Source organism: Topomyia yanbarensis, chromosome 3, assembly GCF_030247195.1.
Source record: "Topomyia yanbarensis strain Yona2022 chromosome 3, ASM3024719v1, whole genome shotgun sequence".
In the NCBI taxonomy this organism is placed as follows: domain Eukaryota; kingdom Metazoa; phylum Arthropoda; class Insecta; order Diptera; family Culicidae; genus Topomyia; species Topomyia yanbarensis.
Window position 1 is genome coordinate 287,379,551 of NC_080672.1, and position 16,926 is coordinate 287,396,476.

Here is a 16,926-nt window from a genome sequence, read left to right on the forward strand (position 1 = left end):
TCGCGTGCCTACCTGCTTGCCAGTGAGGGGAGGCACCAAAAAGGTGACTCTTTGAACGAAATTGTGCAGCTCTTGGTGCACAGATCTTTCTCTTTTTCGTTTTCAAGTTTCTCTTTGTGAGGTCGTTCTGCACATCGCAGTGTTTTTGTGCTGGTCTATTTTTAATTGATGTATTTCGCTCTTTGTGGCACATTGTGTGAGTAAATAACAAGCCTGGTCTGCACCACAGTCCATTTTTGCATATCTAGGGTTACCAACCGTCCTTATTTTAAAGGACATGTCCTTATTTTCGAGGTTTTTGGAAAGCGTCCTTATTTTACTTCAAATGTCCTTAATTTTAGTCTCAAATCTTGGCATATACAGGGTGGTTCAACATGAAGTTTTTTAACAGGGCATTTTCTAGTTGTTAACGGGTACTAAATGCAAACTGTCATGCTATTATAGTTTAGTATTGTTTGCCATTTCGTAATGGAACGACTTACACTGGCTCACCATCTTCAAATTATTCAACTATATTTCGAAAATCAGCGTTTAGTGTTTAGTGCACTCCGACCATAAGGTCGACATAATCGGCCAAATGACTCAACTATTCGCCATACAATCAAAAAGTAAGCGTTGTAGCTCTCGTTATTGGATGATTAGCGAACAAATCGACCACATCCAGCACGCAATGAAGAAAACATAGCGGCGGTGACATCCCCAATCATTGGAAACCAATATTACTCGAGTAATTAGCCAGATACCACTTGAAATAGTCGAATTTGTCATCAAAAATTGGACCAGTCGAATGGACTACTTGAAACGCCAACATGGTCAACATTTAAAAGAAATTGTTTTCAAACAATAAATGGCAAAAAAAGTTCTTTCGATTGACAAATAAACAATTCGCAATTTACTCCATTTTTCAATTTTTTTGCTAGATTAAAAAAACGTCATGACGAATCACCCTGTATTAAATTATTCAGATCAACTTTATTCAAAGAGAATCAATTTCAATTCCTTCCAGCGATTTTTTTTGTTAATGCATATTCTTTGCGACTCATGGCAACCAAAATTTGTTTTACTCAGAAATAACCACAATTTGTTGGATAGCTCAATATGAGGTTTGGCCAAAGTGGTATCTTCGTTCGGTATTGGCACTACACCTAGGGGCAGACCACTCTAAGAATGTATAACAAATTTGCATCAAATTGAAAAAAATGCATTTTGAAGTCTTACACGCAACGCAAACAATATTGCACGCGACGCAAAAACATTGCACGCAACGCAAAATACATTATGAATTTTTATTTTGATGGAAATAAATGCATTTAATTTCGCTGATTTTTTAAAATGCATCACAAATGATCTGCCCCTAGCACTACACCATTCTAATTTGTCTCGATTGAGATTCAACGTCCCAGTTCAACTGCTGGACAATTAGCCAGAATTCCGACAGTTTTTTTCAGAACTCTGGCTCAAGTGACATAACTGGCATAACATTGGGCAGGGATGTCCTTAATTTTCTCTCAGTCCATTTGGTAACCCTAGCATATCCCGTCGAATATTTTCCGCAGCATTTTACGCTCGAAGACTCCGAATGCTCTCCCATCTGCATCCCTCAACGTCCACGCTTCTTGGCCATAAAGAGCGATAGGGAGGATCAGTGTCTTGTCAACACCACTACACCTGCCTCTCTCTTTACCTGCGGCCATGTACTTTGTCTTGACTGAGTTGATGACTAAGCCTATCCTCGCTGTATCCCTCTTGAAAGGCACGAAGGCCTCTTCCACTACTCTACGAATGATTCCAATTACAATTACAAGGCACATATGCGAACTTGTGATGATAGTTCCGTTCCTTTGCACGCCAGCTCTCCTGATAGCTTCTTCAAGAGCAATACCGAACAGCAATTTGAACGTGCATCGCCTTGCTTCAGTCCATCTAAGGTCACAAATGAGGTTGACATCTCATCTGTAATCCGAATACTTGATTTTGAACCATCCAACGTCACATGTATCAGTCTAATCAGTTTCTCCGGAAAACCATGTTCTGACATAATCTGCCACAGCTCATTTCTTTTCACTGAGTCGTACGCCGCCTTAAAATCAATGAACAGATGGTGGGTTTGCAAGTTGTACTTCCGGAATTTGTCTAGGATCATCCACAGGCTGAACGTCTGATCCGTGGTTGATTGGCCCTCACGAAAATCAGCCTGGTATTCGCCGACGAAGGACTCCTCAAGCAGTCTCAGTCTGCTGAACAGGATACGCGACAGTATTTTGTTCGCCGAGTTCAGGAGAGAGATATACCCATGTAATTAGCGCACTTCAGTCTGTGTCATTTCTTGTAGACGGGGCAACTGAGTCCATCCAGCCAACTAGCAGACAATTCTTCGTCCGCCCATATTCTTAGAATAATACGGTGGATTATTTGGTGCAGCTGCTCACTGCCGTCTTTGAGAAGTTTACCGGTTTCCAGCTCACGTATAGAGTTCTTAACCTCGTCTAGTCTTGGCTGAAAGAAATATCATAAAGATAACACAGTGAGTAATAAATGGATATGAATTTGATAGCTTTCTGTTATGACGTTCTTATTGGGAATGTATACAGAGGGACTTCGATTTACCATCCAGTGATCTAGACAAATCCAAATAATTTTATGTCTATTTGGATAGGTTTTTAAAAGTTTAGGTATTATAATGGTACCGGTTCATAAGAGAGATCACCATGGGACCGCACTAACCAACTTGTAACTCCGGAATCGAACGTCAGATAAAATATATTATAACATTCATTTGGAATCAAATTGTTCAAAAACAGTCAAGAATTTTCTGGCAAATCTAAACGACATTAATTCAAGAACTCGGCGTTTTGCGCCATCTTGATATCATGGTGGTAACAGTCATAGGCGGCTCCAGCCGGTAAAGGTTACTCTTGGTAGGCGGCTACCCAGAGTTTAAAAACCTGTTTTAATCCACCATGTGGTGTAATTGTGCATTTCTCATTTGAGGGGGGTGTATTTTATGGGAGGGGATTTCGTGGGGGAGGGGGTTAGGAAAGGGTGGTAAAGTGGGGTCCTAACCCCTCACCACATACCCCTTGCTACGCCCCTGTTTAAACATGGAAAACTTATATAAGTCAAAAAAAAATTCCCATTTGAGAAAGTCTAAAAAGCAAAAAAATGTGCCAAAGTCCAAAAAAAGCATTTTTTTCACTTTTTTGAAAAATAAAAAGATATATAACCCCTTAAAAGCAGTTTTTGGCTGTTTCACCCATCAATGAATTTATATAACTAAGGTTTGTTCACGAAAGATTCATTTTGAAAAAGAATCAATTCGTTGAAATTTTCATTTTTTATCCCAATGTTGACATCACTACCGATCACCAAAAATTAGTACCTGATACTTTAAAGAATAAACCGAAGTAACTAATACTAAGATACATATCGCCCATTTAAATAATAGATAAATAGACACATAATCCAACATGTCACTGTGTTAGATCCGTTTGTTTGTGGACATACCTTATTAAGAACTTATACCTGACGCAAATGATCATTTAATCACATTCCGAGGTGAAAAAATGCATTTTAGCTCCTCCACCATTGAGTGCGACAACTCACCCGCAATTTTTCTGCGGCATCTATCCCAATTATAGGGGAGAGATGCCGCACGACGGCATTTTGCTCTAAAATTATGAATGACCGTGCTCATGATCAGAATGCCTTCTAAAAGATCTCAGATATTCAACCGATACATGATTTTCAAAAAAAATCTATCAATTTTAAAAAAGGAGATTTTGACGCGGTACTGAAAATTTTTCGTCACTCTGTAATGCAACTGGACGCACATAATCATAAATAAAATTTTCGTGAGTTAATAACAAGGATTATTTTACATCTCCAGTGTTGTAATTCTTCGAAAGACAAACTCACAATATCGTATTACGTATAAAAGTGACCCTATATACGAAATATAGAGAGTGCGGCATCTCTCCCGAAATTACCCTATATCGATTTATTTCAAATGTAGCATGATTCGGCGCTAGGAAATGTTCATTGGAAGAGAATTGTGGCTTTCTTCGAAGTCGGATGTCGACTGTGATCGGTTTCATCGCATCAGGAATGTTGTGCTGCTCACAATCAAGAAGCTCTGAACAAATCTAAACGGGACAATATCTTCGCGTATTATTGTATCTCCCATTGTCTATAAACTAGTTATTTGTTGAAGTCTTAGAGTGGCATGGAGAACCATTCTACTATACATCTATTTACACCTGTTGAATGATAGGGGCCACTTAGTTCAATAGTGCCCAGGAGCCCCGAGTGGTCTTTAGACGGCCCTGAGAGTAACAATTGGTGCAATCGAATTTACGGGCGTATTCTACTTCAATCCGGTCATACCTCTAGTATAAGCACTCCACTTTTTATTCGTTGTACATGTATATGTATTAAAGGTGCATGAAGATTACAAAAACAACTTGATAAAACTTCATTTATTTGGCGCGGAAATAAAACCAAATAAGAATATTCCAATCACCGCACTTTTAAGTTTGTGATATCTTAGTTTACCGCAATCTAAACTATCGCTTCCAAAAATAATAAAAAAATTGTGATTTAATTTCATAAACTGCATCCCTTCGATTTGTCACTTTTTTCAAAGTAAACCCACAGTGAAAACATTCTAATTTCGTAAAAAATAAACTAAGCAAAAACAATTTAAATATATTCATAAATATTATGACGAAAATAACAATTATAATTATGTATTACTATTTTTATTATTGCAAAGAATGAATTTAGAAGCTTAAGGACAATCGCAAAACACCACGTCGAATGTATGATTTGAATTTTGAATAGAAACACAGAAAAACTATAAACCAGAAAACAGTGAAGACCCGTTTTTATCAGCCCCTTCGTGAATTTTAGACTGATAAAACGGGGACATTGACAAAATCGGAACATGTATTTTTCTTTCTTTTTAAGAAACCGAAGCTCACAAAATATTTTTCTTTAGTCCCTAGATCCTCATAACCTTTCCTGATTATTTAGCTTAAACTACCCTTAAAGGGGTCTGACAGCGCAAAATACATTTTTTTTTACATATTTCGGATCTGTAAAATAAGAAAAATATGCTCAAGAAAGGATTTACTCAAATTCAACTTCATATGAAGCTGATAAAATCGGGTCAAAAGCTTATAAAATCAGGGGTAGATAAGATCGGGGGCTGATAAAATCGGGTCTTCACTGCCTAAGCATAACTGTACAAATTGCTATCGAAAACAATTATCAACAAGCATTTATCAATAATCAAAGAAACACTTCCAACCCCACACTGTTCCGACAAACGCTGTAAACCGTAATTTCGTCCTTCCCCATTGATCCACTACAAGCCCGTCCAACGTAAAACACCCCATCCCCCCTCTCACAGGCGGAAAATTCACTCAAGGAGCCTCATCATGCTTCTCTATCTCCCAACGGATTAGCAGAAAGTTTTGAAGAAGAACTTACAGACAAGCCTCTCATCACGTCGTTTGCCCACGAGTCCTAGTCTAAAACACCTACCATCAAACATATACTCTTGATAAATGACTTGAATGCCCGACCGGGCAAGTATAGCCGGTCGCAGTGTTTGGTGATTAGCATTCAAAGCACCCTTGGAAAGAAAACACATCAAAACGAAATTTTCCTCACCACCCAATTGGTCAAAATTAGATTTCGCATCCGAAGGAAAACAACGCAAATGTACTTACGAATGTTCGGAACTCTTTACACCAGTTGGGCAGGGCGCCGTCGGTAGCAGGACGAAACGCTTTTCCATGGAAAATGGAATAAGGGAGGAAGAATCAATCCCTCTTTGCTGGTAGCCTTTTTCGCTGCACACACTCAGGAGTGAATGAGAAAGAATGAATGAAAAAGTGCAAAGGAGGAAAGGGCACTTCAGCGAGTGGAAAAGGGATGGTAAATAGTCGGAAAGTGTAAATTGTCGAAAAGGAATCCTCTAGGGGTTGCTGGTTGTAGATCCTTCGTATATAATATTATTCAGGAGCCGTAGACGAATCAGTTGGTGTTTGATAGCGGCAGTGATTACATCGCAGTGGAGTCATTCAAATTGGACAAAGTACACGTGAATCTGCAATTTATTGGATTATGAAGAACAAATTGTGATTCGAGAAAGACACAGTATATGTTGTGCTCAGGTTAACAGAATCAAAAGATGTCATCCTACTGTGGATTTGATGAAACTTCTTTTGACGATTTCGAGGAATATATCTCGGAAGACAGTGGTTTTGAGAAGAGTTTGGAATCCAACGGTGATATCTCGTTCAGTTTCGCCTCACGCAAGCTGAATTTTGAGCCAACGATTGTTACACAAGTTCTGTCTTGTGAACCGAAAGTTCCTAAAAAGCGCGGACGCAAATCACTCAAAGACAAAGCTTTGGAACAACTATCGGCGGAGTTCAATCCCAGCTTGGGCGTACAGACCTCGACACCAACCAAACCTGCCGCCGCAAATGGGGAACAAAAACCGAAACGAAAGTACGCAATGGGAAAAAGTCGAATCACACGAAATCGGAGTCCTACACAAGTGATGAAGATCAAGCGCGTCCGTCGAATAAAAGCAAATGATCGAGAGCGAAATCGCATGCACAATTTGAATGAAGCTCTCGAAAGGTTACGACTAACTCTTCCGACCTTTCCCGAGGATACCAAACTAACCAAGATCGAGACATTAAGGTTCGCGTACAATTACATATTTTCACTAGTTCATGTACTGGAACTCGATGAAGATGTTCACCTAGATCTGGAAAAACTCCAAAGTCTAACTCTAAGTGGAGAGCAGATCAACAAACAAATATTCGATGCCATGTTCATTAATCCTCCACCACACTACATGGATCCAGGATTCAGTTGCAATGAATTCTACAGCAGCATGCATCAGTATGGAATCACAATGGCCGAAACCCAGGATTACGACCATCCCAACTTTTCCAGGCAAAACTATCAAATGTTCCGAGGTGCCTTCGATGCTGCCTACAATGATGCTACTTACAAAAATCACCATCTCAACCAAACATATCCTCCAGCGGGCTACTCGGTTGGTCCACAGCAAAATTATTCACCGGCGATGTACAGTATGGGCTATCATACCAGCGGACATCTTAACACATCTCTTCCGACGGAATTAAATAGTTCCTCCTCCTATCCGACGGCAGAGCCACCGAGCTGCAGCAATGTTAAGTCTATGTCGATGCAGCATTCTCAGCAACCCGGATTGCATTACGGAAGTAGTTTCTATAGTCAAACACCACCCTGGTCCGATACATCTGGTTACAGTGAACCGATTGGGTTTACGGGTGATAATTGCAAGAAGGCTTGTGACACATATCCGGTTCAGTTGTAGTTTTTACTGTTAAGATTCATGTTCTGTTAAAAAGGTTTACGTATTATGGTGTAGATGCACGTGCATAACGGAAATTCTGGTGATAATTTTCATGTAGGTGAATTAGTGAAATTATAATTAAACATTAGAATAATGAATATATTACAGATATTTAAATTGAGAATGTTTTTAATTTTAGATTGCATAAAATCTTAAATTAAAAACAACTCAATCATGTATATAGAAGCAATACACTGCTGAACTTATGACCATGGACTTGTTCTTTTCATGCTGATTAGTTCAGCATATTTTGATAATTTTCGAATGAATTTTTGAATGGATTTGTTCGAAAATTTTCTCTAGTGCCATATTTTCATCGGATATTATAATGGACTGATTGAAACAACTAGTCATACAAGACGAAATCTCGATTGTATATAATGTGATTTCCAAATTGATTCATTTACTCATAAGTCTCTCTAAAAAGCACTGTTTTTGAGCGACTTAGTGGAATGTTATATTAAACACTTTTTTCTTCCGTTTAATTCCACTATATTTAAGAAAAATGCAAAAATGCACTTTCATATCACAGGATGCATATTTTGACTACGAATAGCAGCCTTTATCAGTGTTTTGTCAATACTGATACAAACACTGATGAAGGCTTTAAGTCGTAGCCGAAATACGTATCCTGTCGTATGAAAGTGCCTTTTTGCCTCTTTCTTATAAAAATGATGGAATTAAACGGAATAAATCAGAAAAAAGTGTTTCATAAGACTCAATTCGGAAATCACATCATGGGAAAAATTTAATAGGAGTTTAAATTTATATAGATCCTAATAGATTTTTGAAAAATTATCATGATGCCTTTTGATACGTGTTAGATTACGTATTAGTAATAAAAATAAATCATATTTTTTGCTCAGAAGAAACTATATTTTGTATCACTTTTCAGAGTATTATCTATTCAGTAATAAAACACATAAAACTGATTCAAGTAATTAGCCTAGCGTGATCATTGACTTCCGAACGACCCGTTTCTCACCCAAAGCAGTCCTTCGCAATTACGGAACGACCTTTCCGATGCATTCGTCCGAATCGTAGTCGGTTACGGTGAAATCAGTTCCGCCTGATCATCAGCTCACCCCACCTTGTTTATAATGTTTACAATAACAAAAAATCGAAGAACTTGTATCAGAGTACACAAATGAAACTACAATCTTTCCAACTTTTAAAATCTACAGAAGCACCGCTGCTCAAGTGTCCAACCAAGCGTAATCAGCGAATCAAAAATTCATTGGATTTTATCTGTTTACATAGGATGCAAAAGAGCGAACATAAAAGTGATCCGATGCTCGAGTTGTAAGGGGTGGTACCGGTGTTGCCAGTATCCATCATAGCAATGACGCTAGCACTAGAAATTATGTTATTTTTTTTTTTCAAATCGTCCGTTTTGTGCGCACTCACTCTCGCGTAGCCCAACTTCACGTCACAACAACAAAACCGAAGCCCCGGTGCAAATCTACCCATTCTCATCGTTCACCCGGTTCCAATTCATCACAATTACAGGAGCAAACAAACAACGAAACACGGGAAGCGGGAGGTACCCATTTGAACTAGCAACGCACGCGCGAAGCAAAATCACAACCTTGACGGCAAGCACACGAACCGCCAGAGAATGTGACGGACAGGACTGGCAGGGCACCCTACTCGACTGCATTTAGGATACGACCCTCGGCATTTTGTGCCTGCTTGTCCATTGTGTAGATCTGCATCAGTCGGTCTGATTATGCGAATAATCCGTCGGTTGACACCTCAGGGGTTCTTTCAATAAGAGAAAAAAATCTTTCATCCTCAAAGCAGAAGTTGGGTTTTTAGTTTCCTGATGGCATTGAGTATCACTTGGTTTTTTTTATATTATTTATATGTATTAACGTTATTGCATTGAACGCCAGAATATGAATATGATATGATCTATCAAACGAACTAAGAAGCATGGACTACTAACTACGATGTTCGTTTAAATCAATGGCAAAGTAAAATAAGTTTGCGTATAGCATAAAGCTGAAGTATAAAGAAGTATAAAATGAACCAAATAAATTCGACAGTTCATATGAATATACACAGTAATTTTAATCAACAATGTAGCAGTAATCTACTCGTCATTTTATTCAGGACAATTTTCAAAAAGGGATCAAATTTATTCCTAAAAGTAAAACGTAGCATTTTTTCACATAAAGTAGATATGACATGCATGAATTCAAAAAAATCAATCCACTTAACAGTAAGATGAGACATTTCTTACACATATCACTTACGGATCATTCATTAGTTTGCAGAACTCACGCAAAGTTGGTACCAAACTCGAGGTTAGATGAACGCAGTTTCGAGTTCAGCACGAATAGAACCTCGAATAAACTGAATAAATAATAAAAAATCAACTAATCAAACACAATTAAAAAAAATAGATACAAAATTATCAAATTCATATAATGGGTACCCGCTTAAATGTGTACCCTTTGCCAGCCATTCAATCAAATGTTTAAAAACCACTTCCAATATGGTTCGTTCAACAATAGAATAACCATTACATAGTATAATATCGAACACAACCATTATCGTTTTTCCTTAAAACAACCAGAATTAATGGAATAAACAGAATGAAAAAGTGATCAAACGAATAGAAAGAAAAAAAACAGTTTTAATCCACCTAATGGTGTAATTGTGCCTTTCTCATTTATCCAATAGCAAGTTATATTCAATATATTTGTGAAAATGTCTATTACATTCTTATTACACTTTGCACATATTTACAAGGGCACGAGTGCCACGAACCTGATGAGCAACATTTAAGTGGATAAATCAGCATGAATTGAATGTTGTCTTCGTATAACATATTTTGGAATGCAGTGAGAGGGCCTTTCCCCTCCTTATACCTGTAAAATAGGATGTGAGAGAGGCCTAGTTGGTGAAAATGGATTTAGTTATCACCGAATCCGATGTGACTTTAATTCTGGAATATGCCCGGTACCATAGTTCGGTTTAAATTCCTATGTAACCGTAGTAACTCCGGAATCAAAAGTCAGATCTGAATGAAATTCAATAGCAGTCAAATGAGTGTATTGTACAGTTAACTCTCTCTATGTCAATATTGAAAGGACCATCGACATAGGGAGAGATCGACATATAGAACACAATGATTTTCTTTGAGACAACTTTTCCTTCAGGACATCATAATGCATACCGGAAAATGAAGATAGATGCTCGTATTGGGAGGAGTAGGGTAGTAGACGACGAGGTAAAGTGCACTCGCACTGCAAAACATCAAGTTTGCTGTTTGAGGAGGAATCCCTTATTTAATTTGCAGTTTATAATTCTACCCCACATGTTGGGGAACATGGGGAGACTTGACCAGGTTTTCAGCTAAAACTGCATAAATCTCTAAAAAAATTTTCAATCCTTCCAAAGTCATAGATATATAATGTAAAAAGGTATTATTCGTGTTCATAATTTTTTGCGGAATTTTTAATTTACTTTTTCAAAAGTTATAAAAGTTTGAGATTTATTTTTTGTAAAGTCTCCCCACTGCGGGGAGACTTGACCAAAGCCTGAGAAGACTTGACCAAGGGAATTTTGAAAAATCAGAACAAAAAATAATGACAAATAATACTGTAATCCTTTTTTTTTCCATATTGTCGAGGTCATTAGGTAGCAGTAAAAAATAGAAAAGGGTTGCATTTCATGAATTTTGACTGTGTTTAATGCATTTCCTTTTAAGGATTAACTGTACTGCTTACATTGCATAATAACACGTCACGAAAGCAGCCATATTACTACTAACTTTGCTTACTAGTAGAGGTGTGCGCCGCGCCGCCGATTTCAGCTAGGAATCGGCGGTACGCCGGCGTCACGCCGATGTGCTTACTATTTTTACATGCAATCGTCGGCGGGGCGCGGCGCGGCGCGGCGGTGGCGCACAGTGGTCGGAAACGCCAGAAACGTGAACTTAATTCACTAGAGACCAAACCATCGAATATATTCACAGGGTGTCTTTGGAGGAATTTTTCGTATGAATATTCCCCACAATCTGATAATAATTTAAATTAGGCATGGCTTACTATGATCAAACTAAAAAAAATAACTTTTTATACTGACGAGGTAGAAAGTTGGTGTCTTAGACAAAGTTTTATAAATGCTCATTTTGTTGAAGAACTTGAGCTTGTAGGATTGAAGGTTATCGATTTATAAGGCGTTTCATATGGCAACCCCCTTAAATCTAGTTTTTTTAATATAACATTTTTCATTGCGACTTTTCGTGCAAACTATGTTTAAGACAAATGTGTACATATCAAAGCTACATATTTTTTTCGAAGACTGTATGTAAAAATACTCATTTGTTTCAAAGTTATTGACGATTTTTACATTTTTTACACGAACTTCAACTGCCGTAAACCGGGGTGACATTGATCACTTTTCGAAGTTATCATTACATATTTTTAGACGCACCAAATTTTTTTCAAGTTTAATATTTTTAAACCATGTACTGATGTATGGAGAACAAGATTGGACGGTTTTACCTAAAATTGTCCGTTTACAGCTATTTTTTCAAAAATGATTTCAAATTGAAATCCGTTTTCGTGTTCCGGGGTGACTTTGAAAACCTGCATGTTCACCAACATTAAGTTATTGATGTCAATGCTTTTTCATTCAAATGTTTGTTTAAACTAATTCTGGAAAGATACTCATTGTTAAATAGATGTTAATTAGTATTATACAAAGTATTTCAATGTACTGTGAAATTCGAGTAACCAAAATTCGTATAATTTGCGTCCAACTAGAATAAAAGATTCTGAAAACCTTTAAAACTACTAAAATTGTTTTGGTTAAGCGTTTTATCAATATACAAAAAGTTTCATCCATTTTAACACGTTGGAATATTGAACAATAAAAAAAAAGTTGCGAATTTTAGCTTAAAATAATTTGAAATAATTGCCAACTAGTTTCACAAAAAAAAAATATTAAAAATAAACAAACTCCTAAAACTAAATTTAGCATATCCCAATCTAAAGGAAAATAAAAACTTGCTTGTAATTTATTACTCTTGCTCAAATCTGAGATTTATTTGTTTTATAAAAAATAGACACTTTACGAAGCTTCGTAAAAATCAGGTAAAGTTAAATTTTGGTTTTTTGTAGTTTTTGTACCCAAAAACCGAACAATGTACTCAAAAAGTATAACAAATCAGTATTTTATGAGTTTAGAGTAAAAATCATTTTACTCTAAACTCATAGTGAGTGACACTCTAGAACCCTATGGATAGGGTAGGCTTACTTTATCATATCTTTTTCCATACAAAAATCAGCAAAAAAAATTTTTTTTATTTTTTCCGTAAAATTTAGTAATTAATGGTATGACAACATTTTGTAAGCACTAAATTCATTATGACATGTCGATTTGAGTATATAGTAGTTTGGGATCTCCAATGATATTAAAAACTTTACATTTTTGCTCCCACGTTTATAAAATCTGAAATATTCGGGTATAAATGAAAATAATAAAATAATAATTGAATACCAAACCAAGAGTTTCAAAAATTGGGGTAAAAAAACTTTTAAAAAATTATTTGCTGATTTTTGTATGGAAAAAGTAAAAAAACATGATAAAGTAAGCTTACCCTATTCATAGGGTTCTAGAGTGCCACGCACCAAACCTTCTTAGCTTTATTGTGCATAGTTTAGATAGTTAAAGAAGTGCCTGTTCGTGCATTTTGGTTTGCACCTTCTTTCTTATACGTAGTTGAAATTGGCGTAAAAAATGTAAAAATCCTCAATAACTTTGAAACGAATGAGTATTTTTACACACAGTCTTCGACAATATTATGTAGTTTTGATACCTACACATTTGTCTTGAACATAGTTTGCACGAGAAGTCACAATGAAAAAAGTTATATTAAAAAAAACTAGATTTAAGGTGGTTACCTTAAAAAACGCCTTATAAATCGATAACCTTAAATCCTACAAGCTCAAGTTCTTCAAAAAAATTTCTCACAATGAGCATTTCTAAAACTTTGTCGAAGACACCAACTTTCTACCTCGTCAGTATAAAAAGTTAATTTTTTTTAGCTCGATCATAGTAAGCCATGCCTAGTTTAAATTATTATCAGCTTGTGGGGAATATTCATACGAACAATTCCTCCAAAGACACCCTGTGAATATATTCGATGGTTTGGCCTCTAGTGAATTAAGTTCACGTTTCTGGCGTTTCCGACCACTGTGCGCGGCGTGGGGCACACCTCTATTTACTAGTACAAAAAGATATTGACTGATGTTTGATGTGGGATTTTTTTGTGACGTGATTAGCACTGACAGTAGGTACGACAGCATAGTAAATATCAGAAAAACTTCTTCGGCTTATTGCCACTTGGTCATGTCTCCCCATAAAATCTTGGTCAAGTCTCCCCAATATATATTATTGCGTTCAATCTCGTGCAAATTTTAGTAATAACTATTTCAATGTTCCGATTTATGTAAAATCATTTCACTAGTTCATAAAGTATAAAATAATGTATGAGTACTTTAGAAGTAATTATTAGGCGAGTAGATATGTCCATACAAAGTTTGATACAAAATTACATCATTTAACGCAAATTTATTAAATACGGAATTTTTTCTATAAGGAAAAAAAAATCATTCCAAACTTTAAAAATTGCCTTGACGGACCAAAACTACGATAAAAATATTTTTGAAAATTTTTTAAGAACCCAATTGAACACGTCATAGCCAATAATAGAATTCTGCGCTCAAGTCTCTCCTTGTTCCCCTAATTGAGATTGTTTTGACGACGAAGAACGATTTCCATGCTACAGATGGCTGCATTTTAAATATTTTTATAACACGTTAAAGTTAAAATTTTGAACCTAAAAATGCATAATTTCTAGAAAACCTCGATATATGCAGATTAAGATAAATGCGTTTTACAAAGTCTGGTAGGAAAACATTGAATATCCACTTTACCCCAAATCATGTCTTTACTGCCCCTACATGCTGAATATTGATATAGGACAATTTTTTATTTCATTATGCATATGCTTTGTGATGTCCTGAGAGAAAAAAAAAACACATCGACATAGAGAGAGATGCAGGCAAATATAAAGCTAGGTACATCGAGATAGGGAGATATCGAGATAGAGAAAATATCGACATAGAGGAGTTTTTATACGTGCGATCTGAAGGGACCTACGAAATAATCGAGATAGAGAAAAATATCGACATAGAGAATATCGACATAGAGAGAGTTAACTGTAGCCATTTACTGGGACCTAGGGGCAGATCACTCTAGAAATGTATAACAAATTTACATCAAATTAGATAAAATTCCTTTAATTTCCATTTTTGCATCAACTTTGCACTCCCTCGCAGAAAATTTTGTTTAACAAACGTCCTACGCTGATTCACTTTGTTCGACGTTTTGTTGAATGTAGGGCTGATTTTTTGTAGGGTTTTGACGTCTTACACGCAACGCAAAATACATTGCACGCAACGCAAAATACATTACGAATTTCTATTTTGATGGAAAGAAATGCATTTAATTTAGCTGATTTTTAAAAATGCATCGCAAGTGATCTGCCCTTAGACTGGGACCCAACAGCTTTCATTTGAGACTAAGTTTGGTTGATTCGGTCTAGCCATCTCACAGTGGCGGATTTCCCCAAAAACCTGGCCAAAAGTCCAAAATGGTTTTGATTGACCTGTAAAGGTGCATACCACGGTTTTTTGAGGCGCAGATTATGATTTTGATGCCAGATTTTCAAAATTCAAAATGGCGGATGCAAAATGGCCGACATTTTAATTTAAATATAAGTAAATTTTCACGAATGAAGATTTAATGGTTCCAGTGTATGCCAATAACGTTTATAATGTATCGAATTTTAAATAGTGTGTAGTTAAATGATAGAATGTGTTGATTTGCACACATTAAGATGTTTGGGTGTCTAGATACATTACTATTATGAGAATTGATGTTATTAGTCATTTCAAACTTGTATTTTGAAATATTATGCAACATAGTTACAAAACTTTTAAACTCTCTGTACGATTATTGTTCAATTGCTGTCCGATGCACATATTTCTCAAAGAACGAAAAATAGTATTTTTCTAAATTACAGAAAATAAGCCGATTCTGCGACGAAATGCATGGAGTGAAAATTGACAAGTTTGCAAATTACAGTAACTAAAACTGAATATGAGAAAAATACAAAAATAAGTGAAATTCACTAAGATTCATAGTTTTATTTAAATTAAATTTGACCGAGGATTTGTCCAAAGTCCATTATTACGATGAAACGGCTATTTAAATTCATGCGTTATACTTGGTCAGAACATGCTAGTTGTTGGATTGTAAGACTACCCTAATACCCACAGCACGGTTAAAGTACGCAGCCAATGGATCGCTGGTGCGAAAGAGACTAATGATGTCGGAGTTGATGACCCACATAACCTCACGGGTCGTCTCGGTCTAGCACGAGAGAGAAAGAGGGAATCATCGGGATGGAGATCATCTCGATCGTCCGCGATCGAGTGAGTCAGTCGCTCACAACCCACGATCGCTATCGGTTGCACAGAGGTTGAACCTCTGCTGTTTTTTAATGTGTATTAATTATAATTAGATCGTAATAAATGTTAAAGTTAGGTCAATAAATGTGTTTAAGTGCAATCCGTCTATGCATGTTTTAATCGCCGTGTGGTGAAGGTCCGGAACTCCAGGCAGATTGGTCGCCAAGGGCATGACCAGGACGGAACTGGTTCACGCATTATCGTCCACTATATCGAAGGAAACTAAAGGTTAGTCGAAGGTCAGCTAGATCCCCAACATTGCTGGTCCTTCGAACCGGATCCAGACCACGGGAGGATTTAAAGGACAGATACTGGAGTTACACTGCATGACGAAGGTTTGATTTGAGGGAACCACGCTTGGAAGGCAGCCATCTCTAAACTACGAGACCCATTGTTCTATAACACCGCCATCAATTCATCCTGAGGGAAACGATAGTTGCGCGCCATTGTGAATTCACCATAGCACCGATGCTAGTGCTGGACAATGGACATGTGGAACCATCGACACGTTTTGGAGTTGCAAAATTGGTAGAATCACTGGAGTGTCTTTCTACAGCCAGTTAGGTGAGTGGAACATTAGTATACGTCCAGCCGCTGGACATTTTCTTTTGTGATTCTAACACCAATCGTTGTAACTTTCTGCTACGTTCGTGAGCCACGTGAGCCGTGCTGGTGATTGGTTATTCGACACGAAAGGCAACTGCATGTTTGCTGATGACCAGTACTGAATGCATGCGAGGTCAGCGTTGGACGTGGTTACGCTGTTTTATATTAAAGGAGTTGGACTATATTGTAACGACGATAAGCGACGTGATAACTGGGCCCGTGCTTCAATCAATTTACCCAGGTAAATTTACTTTTAGATATATGCCCGGCCCTCGCTGGACCTTTGATGCTGCGCATTAAAAATAAATTATCTCTTTCGACACATTGTGGAGTGATTCTTCTTTG

General features: G+C 37.0%; 1 protein-coding gene across 1 annotated transcript; it reads left to right on the top strand.

Annotated features, from left to right (window-relative positions):
• The first annotated feature begins 6,072 nt into the window (after positions 1-6,072).
• On the top strand, positions 6,073-7,412 carry LOC131689508 (basic helix-loop-helix neural transcription factor TAP). Its single transcript, XM_058974646.1, has one exon. It carries the CDS (start codon positions 6,197-6,199, stop codon positions 7,382-7,384), a length of 1,188 nt encoding a protein of 395 aa, XP_058830629.1. The 5' UTR covers positions 6,073-6,196; the 3' UTR covers positions 7,385-7,412.
• Positions 7,413-16,926: the final 9,514 nt, after the last annotated feature.